This window comes from Gymnoscopelus braueri (assembly GCF_963280865.1).
Source record: "Gymnoscopelus braueri genome assembly, chromosome: 12".
NCBI lineage: Eukaryota > Metazoa > Chordata > Actinopteri > Myctophiformes > Myctophidae > Gymnoscopelus > Gymnoscopelus braueri.
The window spans coordinates 44,500,776-44,514,227 of record NC_137614.1 but is presented as its reverse complement, the minus strand read 5'-3'; the positions used below and the strand labels follow the sequence as shown (position 1 = coordinate 44,514,227).

Here is a 13,452-nt window from a genome sequence, read left to right as displayed (position 1 = left end):
CAGAATCAAATGTTTTATGGTCATAATTCACCAGGAGCCTGGATGGCTTGGTTCCAGGCTTAAAATAATCAATATAAATATTTTTTTAAATCTCTATGTGCTGAATGAATGGGCTTTCTATCTGTGGAACCAGAGCCGATAAACAAAATGTCCGCCACAGTAGCACGAGGCGGCTTGACAGATGCATGCCCCGGCCATGACGTATTGTACAAGTACACCCTCTGGACATGACGCCAATCCAACCCTTGAGTGTCAAGCAGGGAGGCATTGGATCCCCTTTTTAAAATCTTTTGGACACTCTATACTCTAAACACAAGGCCACTGAGCTGTAGGGTGAAGTTCCTCCCCATCATCGTATAGTCTGTTTATTTTTCTCAACAGTGCTTCAGGCTTGGCCGGAAGCCAAACCAAGCCTTATCTTCCCACAGACCTGATAACCGCAAAAGTGCCAGGGAGGCATTTTATGTAGCTTTGCCCCCGTTCATCAAAGAGTTAGGTGATATATCTCATTATTTGAATGAGGAATGGGAAGATGCTTTTGCTCGTGACACACCATTTTCGTTGTGTCTAATTTATGTTTGGGTTCTTGGCATAATGACAAAGAGGTAGATATATCTCTCTGTAAAATGGATGGTGGAGTTACAGTAAGTGATGACGATAGAGAGTTGTGAAAGTGGAAAGTAAAGTGAAACAGACCTGATTGTTGTGGCAATGGAGAGATAGATGAGTGCAGGTGGTGGTTTGAACCCGACAGGTGCTCATCAGACGAGGGGGACGGGGAAGCAGACGGACAGTGTCCTGGGGGGACGTTGGGGGTTGATTTGGACTATGAGGGCAAAGTGGAGGTGGGGGACAATGGAGGGCAGAGGGAGGTATCATGCATCATCTGTCAGATGCTGCACGTTCAGGTTAACATGGGATTGGGAGACGCTCGCATCAGTGTTGATTTTGACAGCACATTTTGATTCAGTTTTAGTCATAGTCTTTTGAATCAAATTCCATTTAGTTTTAGACTTATTTTAGTCATCTGAAATGTTATAGTTTTAGTCTAGTTTAGTCGACTAAATATCATAAGATTATAGTCGAATAAATCTACAGTTGATTTAGTCAACTAAAAAGTATTTTGACGGTGCCTTGATAGTGTCGTAATGGCTGATTTTACACTTGGTTGCATGCTGAAAATAGCCGATCTACAAGCCCACAACGCGTCGCAGCGCGACGCGTTGTGGGCTTGTAGATCTGCTATTTTCAGAGCGCAACACCCGAGCGCAACCAAACATTAAATGTTTTAGTTCTACTGGATCTCTTCTCCACTAGTACCTCTCTAACATTTTAGTCTAGTTTTTATTTCTTGACCAAATTTTCAATATATCTAGTCTAGTTTTAGTCATCACAGCATAGTTTTAATTTCGTTTTAATTTCGTTTTCGTCAGTGAAAAAAGGTAGTCGACGAACATTTTTCGTCATAGTTTTAGTCGACGAAATCAACACTGGCTCGCATAAATGATTACCCACAACACCGTGCCTGAGCTTGGGCTCGGGGTCATGGGTTTGAAAAATAAATGTCGTACCTCCTCCCTGCTGCTTGCTAACATCAGTAAACCTGCCAGCCTTAATCATCCATTCACCACACACACTCACACACACCGACCCCCAAATGAGACAAACTTCAGTGTAGGACTTTGAAAAATTTAAAAACTTTCACACCACAATGTACGTTAATTAGGTGTTTTTTTCACACTGGGTGAACAAGTAGTGTTTACCTTTTCAACTAAACTGAAAACACTTCATTAAAAGTTAGTCTTGGCCACTGACTGCCAGTTGCCCCACAGCGGTGTTGCTAATGGTGGGTATTTGTAAACAAGAACACAGCAGCTGCCTTCCAAAAAACGTGTTCTAGTGGTCCGATTAGCCCTACTGTTTAATTGAAAGCTACCTGAAAACCCTGAACCGAAATAAATAAAAACAGATTAAGAGGAAGCCATTGAAGAATTAAGGCACCCAGACTTGGATCTGCTTTCAGCACCCTGCTGACATGCCCTTAACCTGCCTGAGGTTTTCTTAGGGAAAAAAGAAGAAAACACAAGGCTAATTATCCTCTGGATCGTCTCTTAAATGACTAGGAAAATTAGCTAGGTCGGTGGGTCATTATGTGCTTAATTTACTTCACATGTGTTTTATTACATCTGCATTGAGCACTGTTTGGGAGACTTAATTAAAATGCAACGGTGAACCCAGAGGCCTGGCTCTGGGAACAGACCTTGGTGCCTTCTACCTTTTCATCATCATCAGAGGGCTCTAATACACATTTTTATATATATAAACATTTCGCATTTGTATGCTTTATTTCAGATAGCTCAGTGTAGAGACTACAGGAAACCAAGGGCAGAGAGAGAGGAGAGACATTCGAGACCAGACGGGGGTTGGATTCAAACCGGGTCCTTGCAATCACTAGGAGGATAATGGTCTGTGCACTAACTGGCTGAGTCAGGCGCTTCGGCTCTAGTCTAGCCTACTAATATGTCTGGTGACATCTAAATTCAGTGAATGGACTGGGTGGAAACAAATAGGAGGGAAAACATTTGATATTAGAAGATTTTGTCGGCCACAAAGTTATTGCCATTTGAAGTGTTAACACTGCTGCAGCATAATGTGCATATTCGTCGTGCATATTAGTTTTTTTTTGGATTGTGGCAAGTTTGGTGCGGATCGGAGCAATGGTGTGGCCCCTGGCAGCAGAAAGCTGGATTGTATAATGTTGCCCCTGGTGTGACTATTCTCATTGTTGACCCCTGAACAGTGTTTGTGCCAAGTTTGGTGCAGCTTGGAGCAATGGTGCAATGTGACACAGTAAGCTGGGTTGTACAACGTTGGCCCACGGTGTTGACTAATCTCATGACAGGTTTGTTACCAGTGATTTTCTCCATTATGAATTTAGACATATCCAGATCACATTACTGTGCTTCAACCAGTGACTGTGAGTTTCCCCTCGTTCCTCTTTTGTCTCTTACTACCTTTTCACACTTTTATCCCTCCCCCCACTGTGCTAGACATGCTCCAGCCCCGCCACTCATTTCACAGTCTGACAGTCAGTGGCCACGGGGCTCAGCTCACCTCGGGAGTGCAGGAATATCACCTCTATGATTCCCTTTCCTGTACTGCGCTACACCGCTAGGAACTCAGCCACTGCCTGCTGGGAAAATCCCTCCTCCTTCTCTGCAGGGGAGAGGAGATTACACCCTCCACATCGGCACCCATCCATCCCCAACACCCCCCAAACACACCCACCCATACTATGGTAAAAATGCACCTGCATAAATAGGTTATTTGTTTGTATTTGTTTGTAAATTGTATTTAGCTATAAGCAGACGTGATACATAGAATATAGAAACCAAGTTGAGGTCATATCCATTTTGATTTAGATGGCTTTAAGAGTTGAATATATCATATAACAAACCGGCGTTGTGGGCCCCTGGCTGACTTTCACTAAATGAAATCAGATAGATGTGGAAACGTTGTAGCGTGCAGGCCAGAGTGTCATCGGCACACGCCACACGACTGATGGTGCATGTTCATAAGTACAATTGCCGCCGCCAGGGTTGCAGGCGGTGAACCCAGAAATGCAAAGGAAATGAGAAAAAGATGAGTAGATGGAAGAGAAGGATGAGGAGGCGTGTGAATACAATAGATGAGGGCTGAGGCGGTACAGGTTCAGGTCACATGATGAGGAGAGAGAGGCGGTAGAGGGTCAGAGAGATCAGATGGAATTGAAAGAGCAGAGCAGAAAGAGCAGATCAAGTACTGCTGGAGAAGTGAGATAAGATTTAAATCCTTGTTCCTCCCCTGCCTGCTAGCTCAGGCTGATGTCTTCACCTCGTATATCTATTGTCCTATTGAACCAAGAGGGCCAAGGACATTTTGCTGGAACCCAACCTCTTCCACCCACACCTAGATTGTGTGTGTGTCGCACGCACGCACGCACGCACGCACGCACGCACGCACGCACGCACGCACGCACGCACGCACGCACGCACGCACGCACGCACGCACGCACGCACGCACGCACGCACGCACGCACGCGCACACGCGCACACGCACACACGCACACACGCACACACACACAAAATACACTGAACAATAATACCATTCGCTCTAGCCTTCTCTTCTCAAATGCAAGTGAACTTACCCAAATTAATCTTCGCTATGCAAACAAAATCTTACGCACGCACACGTGTGTGTATGTGTGTGTGTGTGTGTGTGTGTGTGTGTGTGTGTGTGTGTGTGTGTGTGTGTGTGTGTGTGTGTGTGTGTGTGTGTGGGCAACGTGTAGCTGCTTGAAATGTGAGTCACAAAGCATGAAAGGAAATGTGTTTGGTTTGTTTGTAACTTCTCTATTGATGTGTCCTTGTGCACACTCAGGTACTCAAAGTTGAACGACCCTGCAGACTGGCTGGCCATCAACAGAACCAACGGTCAGATCGTTACCACGGCAACCCTGGACCGAGAGTCCATCTATGTCAAAAACAATATCTATGAAGCCACCTTCCTGGCCACAGACAATGGTAAGAAGCCTCTTTCTACATGTTTCTTACAGTGTTTAGTTTATCCGGAAAATAGGAAAGACAAAGGCACTTTGTTCAGTCCTACAAGAGTGCTTCTTCCTACAGGAGTGCTTCTTTTTATCCTTGTCATTTCCATGCAACTTTTATCCTTTCATCTCTGTATGAAAGCACAGTTCATTAATCAGTGCCAAAACCAAACTCCAGACTGAACTTTGTGTGGTTCTAGAAGCATAGAGGACATGGAGTCTGGGCTCGCTGTCTCCGGTTCAGAGAGAAGTACAGCTGGCTTAGAGCTGGCAGCCATGAATCCATACTGATTCTTAGCTTAGCCGAGCACAAACTCAATCAGTTTCGTTTTTCTCAAGCAAGAAGCTTCTGCTTTCTTCCTCAAAAAGTGCCTTATCAGTGACGCGCAGTGCATTGGTTTTGTTTACTTGAAGTTGGGGTGGCTGTGAACCACTGTGTGTGTGTGTGTGTGTGTGTGTGTGTGTGTGTGTGTGTGTGTGTGTGTGTGTGTGTGTGTGTGTGTGTGTGTGTGTGTGTGTGTGTGTGTGTGTGTGTGTGTGTGTGTGTGTGTGTGTGTTGTGTGTGTGTGTATTCTGGTGTGACATCACACATGTGTTTGCATATGTGCGTAATTGACAATTTCAGAGAGCTTGTCGCATTGAATTGTTTGTGCAGCGAGGGAAAAGGATGGTTGGATTAGAAAGCACGTTTCACATGCTCTCCTAATTTTTCAACCACATCCATCCCTCTATCTCCGTCTCCGTCTCCGTCTCTCTCTCTCTCTCTCTCTCTCTCTCTCTCTCTCTCTCTCTCTCTCTCTCTCTCAACTCTGCAAACTTTGATGTGTCTGAGCTGACTTTTGTGTGTAAGGAGATTTGAGACTCATTCCACCCCTGCACATATTTATAACACACATGTAATACACAATTATAGCCTGCAATGCAGAATTATAACACACATACGCAATTATAATGCAATTAAATTTGATATAGTGCAAAATCACAACAAGTTGTCTCAAGACACTTTACAAATATGAATATGATGACAGAAACAAAAACACTAATACAAGCAATAGCAACAGCAGTTGTAAAAACTATGATGATAGTGTAAGATAATATATAATGGTATAATATATTATAGTAGAAATCCACATTCATGTTCCATGGAAACCCTCTGGAGGTCCACGATCACACCCGCAGTCTACAGCCGGGGGGTTCCGTGATCACAGTCCATGGAACCCTGCGGAATGGGAGACACAGAAACTCTGGGGAAGGGAAGGGGTCCCCGGATGTTGAGTTAGTGACAGGCCTAAAGGCCAGACCGCACCAGTGCAAACCCACACAAACTAAGTGGGGGAGAAGAGAAGAGGGTACGGATGGACAGGAAGGGAAGAACAACTTATTTTGAGTTTAGGAGTAGGTAATTGCGGGTCACCAAGTCTTTATATTGTTTAGAAATGCTGGAAGTTTAGTTTGCTGATTTGTTTCATCTGGCTTCATCGATATACTGTACATAATTGAGTATCATCCACATAACGATGGCAATTTATCGAGTGTTTCCTTTGATTTTACCTGAAGGAAGCATGTGTATGGTGAAGGGTATTGGTCTAAGTACAGAACCTGGGGGACTCTGTATCTAACTGTTTCATGTATGGAAGATTTATCATTAACGTGTCGTGTACAAACTGAAAGCGATCTGATAGATAAGACTCAAACCAGCTTAGTGCGGCTCCCTTAATGCCAACCAGATGCCCTAGTCTCTGCAACCGGATGTGATGAACAATGGTATCAAATGCAGCACTAAGGTCAAACAAAGTACAGAGAGAAGTCCTTTGTTTGATCCAATTAGGACGTAATTATGTGAGAATTATGTAAGACTTGAGTGACTGAGAGGGTTGAAGGACGGGGCAGAGATACAGGAGGACAGTCTGGTGAGAAGAAGACATTATTATCATGTTCCTGCACCATCTGTTTTACGCCTACAACATACACTTATACGTTCAAGCACTCCTATGTTGTTGTGGATGTTGTTTTGTCTTCAAAGAACATAAGTCCAGCTTTCCAAGAAGTCCCTTTTCAAATTGCTCAGCTGCCATCAACAAGAGAAACTTAATACAAATCCTTTTGAGGAATTTACACAGACATAATTATGTATTTAGCTGGTTAAAACCCACATAATTCTCCTATCAGCTGTAGCAAGCTGCTACTGCATGTCCCACATGCATAACTGAGATGAACAAACTGGGAGACTACATAGCTCCTCACGTGTGTGTGTGTATGTGTGTACGTATGCCTGCATGTATGGATACATCATACTGTCTGCCTGTATATATGTCTTTATCTCAGCGACTCGGTGGGTTCTTGGGGTAGTTCCCCTCCAGCCACTGGCTTGGTGGGGCGTGGTGGGGAAATGATTCTTAATTGGAGGCAGCCAAGGGTTGCCAACCCCTGGCACACACTCAATAAACAGCTCTGCCGCTCACACTGCTCACGACTCACTAATTCCGAGCCTCTTTCTGTTTTTTTCAAAGCTGTCCTTTTCCCATCACACCTCATGTGCACACGCACACAGACCCCCCCCCCCCCCCCCCCCCACACACACACACACTCACACACACACACACACACACACACACACACACACACACACACACACACACACACACACACACACACATACAAACATACACTCATCGCTCCGCTTTCTTGCTCCCTCGCTTTTGTTCTTTATTCCGAAATGTTGTTTTCTCTCTAATCAATGCAAATAGCTTTGAGATGTGTCTGTGCGTGCGTGCCTGTACGTTGTATGCATGTGACCATGTTCATCGGCATGGAAGAGTGAACTCTCACAGAAGCCTCAGAAAAGTGATAAAACACCAGACAGATGGGCCTTTGTGTACAAACACATCCTCTTGGGGGCTCGCAACGTATGTCGAAAAATCCACCCGGACGTGGACTTGTTTTACTGTGTTACAGTCATCATTAATGAACCTCTGTGCCTCTCTGGGCGTTTAGGTGTGCTGTGCATGTATTGCTGACGGAGTGGGAAGGGTTTGATTTGGCCATAAGGGGAAAGAGGTGGAATACAGAACTGTCAGACGTATTTCTGTCAAACGCAGAAAGTCTCCTCTGGGCCTCTCTCTTCCACCTCTCTCATTTGAGTACAAACTCTCAGCATCCATCTGGAACAGAGCCTCTCATTCACTACAGCCCTGTAGTGAATGAGAGGCCCTGTGCAGGTGGACAAGACACCTCATATTCTCCTCCTGCCCTCATTCATGCTTCCAGGCTCTCCTGCAGCCAGCGGGACGGGCACTCTGCAGATATACCTGATAGATATTAATGACAACCCCCCGGCGCTGGTGCCCAAGGAGTCTCAGATCTGTGAGCGGGTGAACAGGAATGCCAACGGGGCCAACATCACGGCGGCCGACGCGGACATCGAGCCCAACGCTGGGCCCTTCGTCTTCGAGCTGCCCAGCTTCCCCTCCAGCGTTCGGCGTAACTGGACCATAACCCGGATCAACGGTGGGGAGAGGTCGTAGGCAGAGGACATACAGTATGGCCTGTACTAGTACCAGAGACTCATACCAGAGCAACATACAGTAGCTATACAGCAGTGCTCCTTTTATGAGCATTTAGCTGATTGAAGAGGGTAGAAGCGTGCACCTGTATTGTATTGATACGGTGCTGATTATCAGGAACATCAGCAATGTCTAAGAGATGAGGCACACCGATAAATCCAATGCAATACTTGCAACACTATTTTTTGCAGACAAGCTGTCTTCTGTGATGACAACTGAATTTCCCCAGCGGGATCTCTATAAAGGTCTGTCTATCTTCTTCAGTTCCTTTTTCATCCTGAAGAAGCCAGCTTGTCTGCCAAAATGTCTATAATAAAGTATTGCATCGGAGTTAGGAGAGTGCGGTATCTCTCTTACACCGAAGCATTTGGCTGTCACACGCTTTCCCCAGAATAATACCTAATACTCCAGTTGTTGTTGTTTGTATTTCGGTAGCAACATCTCTCCTCTCTCTCATCACAGGGGACTATGCCCGTTTGGGTTTGCGGTACCAAGTGTATTTGGAGCCGGGGATGTACGAGGTCCCTGTAATCGTGTCGGACTCGGGGAACCCTCCCCTGTCCAATAGGTCCGTCATCAGGTTGAAGGTGTGCCCCTGCGATGAGAACGGAGACTGTACCACCCTGGGGGCTGTGGCTGCCGCCGGGCTGGGCACTGGAGCCATCATTTCTATACTTATCTGCATCATCATTCTTCTCAGTAAGTATACACACACACACACACACACACACACACACACACACACACACACACACACACACACACACACACACACACACACACACACAGCCATAATGTCAAAGTTGGCAGTGATTTTCTTTGATTGTCATCTCTCCCAAGCAGAGTGTATTGGGGCATCATAAAACATTCAGCAGGTTGTAGCACGTAAACAGTACAGTTTGTATTATAGATACATGCCCCGCCCTCCCCCCCGGTCGTTGAAATCCTCTCCTGCATCTGTTGACATACAAGTCTTTGTCTGTTAGGGTAAATCTGCTATATGTCTTGGAAAGACATTACGCTGCCGGGTATCTTTATTCCCATGTGTTGCAGCACTCACGCACTTTTCAAACGGATTTGAGATTCATGTACTCCTGCAGCTGTATTCCAACTGAATTTAAAACGTGGACGGGGACGAGCTCTGTCCCTCTCAGGAGGGACAGAGCTCATACAGTAGAGTGCGAAAGCAAGACTTTTTACAAGAAATTATTTATCACTGTGTAGCATACTGTATTAATCCATCCATAATTTGCAGAGCTTTGAACCCTCTCTCTCTCATGTCCCTCCCTCCCTCCCTCCCTCCCTCCCTCCCGCGCTCGTGTGAGTGTGTTGAGGGGTGGTAGCCCAGTATGATGATGTTTTATAGAAGTGTGGACCACCTGGTTGTAGCTGAACATGATGGCTGTGTCCTACAGGCATGGTGCTTCTGTTCGTGGTGTGGATGAAGCGCAGAGAAAAGGAGAGGCAGACGAAGCAGCTTCTCATCGATCCCGAGGACGACGTCCGAGATAACATCCTGAAATACGACGAGGAGGGAGGGGGCGAGGAGGACCAGGTGAGCACAATTTACAATTTAGTATTCAGTACAATATAGTGGAGGAATTAGTGGCAGAGAAAACATGTATGTGCTAGAAAGTAACTAGGAGCACAAGTAGACCTCAAGCCTAGCATCTATCTAAATAACATGGCACTTGTCTACAAGTGTTCACGTTTTGTTTTTATTATTTTTATTTTGTATTGCTATTTCTATTTTTGATTGTGTATAAATCTGCCCTAAGTTTACTTGATTTTTAGTTTAACTACATTGTTTAGTTATGTTTCTGTTTGCCAATTCTTTTTCTGGCATTCTACTGTTTATTGTCTTGATGTGAAGCACTTTGGGTTGCAATTTTGTATGAAAGGTGCTATACAAATAAAGTTATTATTATTATTATTATTAAGTAAACAACATAGCATCTATATGAATTATATACCTACAGTTGCATCTAAATAAAATGACCTGGCATCTATCTAAATGATATGTATACCCAGTGGTGGAAAAAGTACTCAAATTCTTCACTTAAGTAAAAGTACCAATACTGCAATATAAAAATACTCTGTTACAAGTAAAAGTCCAGAATTAAAAATGTACTTGAGTAAAAGTACAAAAGTATTGGCATAAAAATGTACTTAAAGTACCAAAAGTAAAAGTACTACATTTTTGAAAATAGCAGATCTACAAGCTCACAACGCGTCGCATCACGACGCGTTGTGAGCTTGTAGATCTGCTATTTTCAAATAGCCTAGGTATAAAATAGGGCTAAAGTGGTTAATGTATGTTTCATTATATCATAGTTTATATCTGAAAAGTAACTAGTAAATAAAGTTTTCAAGTAAATGTAGTGGAGTAAAAGTACAACATTTGCCTCTGAGATGTAGTGGAGTAGAAGTGAAAATATTGGAAATTGGAAATACTCAAGTAAAGTACAAATACCACAAAATTGTACTTAAGTACAGTACTTAAGTAAATGTACTTAGTTACTTTCCACCACTGTATATACCTACCTAGCATCTATGTAAATAACATACTGGGCACCTGTATACAAGTACACAGCATACCTAGCATCTATCTAAATTACATACAGTAGCTAGCATCTATCTCAACAAGCAACGCTGATCCAGCTGTTTCCCTGTGACAGGACTATGACCTGAGCCAGCTTCAGCAGCCAGACTCTCTGGAGCACATCATCAGTAAGCCTCCAGGTGTCCGCAGGGTGGACGAACGCCCCATCATCCCCGAGTCACAGTATCCTATCCGGCCTCTCATCCCCCACCCCGGAGACATAGGAGACTTCATCCATGAGGTGAGCTTAATGTGGGCACACGCTCATTCTGATTCACCTAACCTAACCCTACAGCTAAACCTAAGGGCTTAACGTTAAAAAAAAAAGACCCTTGGAAGGCAAGGATCAGGAAAATGTCCTCTCTCTGTCAAATGTTCAGATTTTCCACAATTTCCATGTTGGAAACACACTTAGATATCAAAAAACCTCATCATTTTGTTAGTTTCATGAGTTTCATTGTTTATCCATGCACACTTTACATTGATGTAGCGTTCAGTGTGATCATGAGTTGTTGAATGCTGTTCAATCTGCAAGCTTAAGTACTGTAAACTGCCAGAAGCAACGTTTGAGTTTTGTTTTACGTGACAGCTGTTATCACAATACACACACACGCACACGCACACGCACACACACACACACACACACACACACACACACACACACACACACACACACACACACACACACACACACACACACACACACACACACACGTGTGCGATCTTGGTATACTCATGGTAGAAAACACTGACAGGCTTCTGACAGTTCATTCACACTTGAGGTGTTGGCAGCTGTTCAGCTTTGATCCATTCCAAACCCCCACCCCCCCTCTCTCTCTCTTTCTCTCACTGCCTGTCTGTTTCTCTCTCTCTATCTCTGTCACACACACACCTGATGTTTCTCCAGCAGTCTGGTAAAAACTCATGCCCAACAAACACATGGTGTTTTGGCCACCCACTGTATCCCTGAGGAGGTGGAGGCATTTTAGCTTCCTGTCCACAGTGTCTCTCGAGCCCTCCCGTAGAAGTGGATGAAATGTCTATTCATAGAACAGCATCAACATGGCTGCCGCTGTTAATAAATGACTGTAGGTCCCGGTCGTAATTTAAACCAGATTTCATGGCCATCTAGCCTGTGATACCTCCCGATGGCCACCTCACATTGTTGCTTTTTAACCATTCTCTCTTTGAAGTAAAAGAAAAAGACTTCAAATGAACCGATGAACCGTACATTTTAATAATTAATGGTCATCAATGGTCATTACGAAAGGCAAACTCAGTGTACAAACAGGACGGACAAAACTGTGTCGCACATGCAACATCAAAGATCCATGCCTGGTGGAATCCAGGCGTTAGTCTTGTTGCGATTTTTAAATCAACCCACCCTTCATTGTCACTTAGTCTCACTTAATCGGTGGCCGTGGCTTAGTCAGTATAGAGGGCGTCAGGTGACCTATGACCTCATGATCATAAGGTCACAGGTTCGCTCTCCGGTCCACCCAATATACGTGTCGAATTGTCCCCGATGTCAAGACATTTGACCTTAACTGCTTCCCACGAGCACTCATCGATTGAGCAGTCATCAACTGGGTGAAGCTGAAACTGAAGACCAATCAGAATCCTCGGCGTCCGAGACCACCCATTTCACATAGGAAGACGGCCAGACTGACAAGCGAGTCAGTCTGGATCCCAGGCTACCAAAATGTATTAATTTCTTGGTTCTCTTATAGGCCTGTGGATACTGACGACTGTGTTCCTTTCTCTCTGTGCTGTCCAAGGGTCTGCGAGCAGCGGACAACGACCCCACAGCCCCTCCCTACGACTCCCTGCTGGTGTTCGACTACGAGGGCGGCGGCTCCAACGCCGGCTCCGTCAGCTCCCTCAACACCTCCAGCTCAGGAGACCAGGACTATGACTACCTCAACGACTGGGGCCCCCGCTTCAAAAAGCTGGCGGACATGTATGGAGGAGGGGACGAAGATTAAACTCTGTGCATTTTCACAAATGTGCACCCACACACACATATGTACACGTGCAGACACAAATACACACACCTCTGCCCTGTCAGCTGGCCTGCCATGCTCTGTCCCCCAACACATCAGGGCTGAACGCTGTTCCTGAACACACATAATGATGACAACACACACTGACAAACTAACTGACCAACCAACCAATCAAATATTCTGCCACAGTGAACCGTGCCGAGAGAAGCAGTACTGGGTGCCATTTTTCTTGCCTCCTCTCCAGCTCTAAAACTGTCCCAGACTGAAAATGGAACCTTGGACTGCAGGCTTCATTGTTTGTATTTCACAAAGAAAAATAGTTTTTTGTTTAATTATAATATAATTAAACAAAAAGCTTTTTGTTTTATGTGAGACGTACAGAGGTGTTAGTTTTGTCTGATTTAACATTTATTGGAGTTTGAGTTCAGCTTCTGTTGTCCACACTCCCCTTAAGATGTGAGCCGTTTACTGTTGCTGAGGGTTCACGACCCTTTCTTCACCAAAAGCCCTTCTGTCTGTCGTTGTACAGATACGTATATGTTAGGCTCCGCTGCTTGCTTTGTCTGAGGAGAAGAAAAGACAGAAACAATACAGACATTTAAGTCCTTCCTGTGTGGAAGGCCTTGGCTCATTCTTTCTTGAACTTGAATTACTTAGAACAGAAGCACTGTTGTTAAAGAAGTGCCTTCAGTGGTG

The 13,452-nt window shown here is 44.7% G+C and overlaps 1 protein-coding gene across 1 annotated transcript in view; it reads left to right on the top strand.

Annotated features, from left to right (window-relative positions):
- Positions 1–12,738, top strand: part of LOC308096600 (cadherin-4-like) — a gene marked incomplete at both ends in the record, with an annotated part of 40,324 nt that extends 27,586 nt beyond the window's left edge. The window contains 6 exons of the mRNA XM_080444015.1: positions 4,420–4,562; positions 7,856–8,095; positions 8,614–8,850; positions 9,567–9,706; positions 10,830–10,994; positions 12,532–12,738. Coding sequence (XP_080300141.1) covers positions 4,420–4,562; positions 7,856–8,095; positions 8,614–8,850; positions 9,567–9,706; positions 10,830–10,994; positions 12,532–12,738 — 1,132 coding nt within the window. The remainder of the gene's footprint in view (positions 1–4,419; positions 4,563–7,855; positions 8,096–8,613; positions 8,851–9,566; positions 9,707–10,829; positions 10,995–12,531) is intronic.
- Between the last annotated feature and the right edge of the window lie 714 nt (positions 12,739–13,452).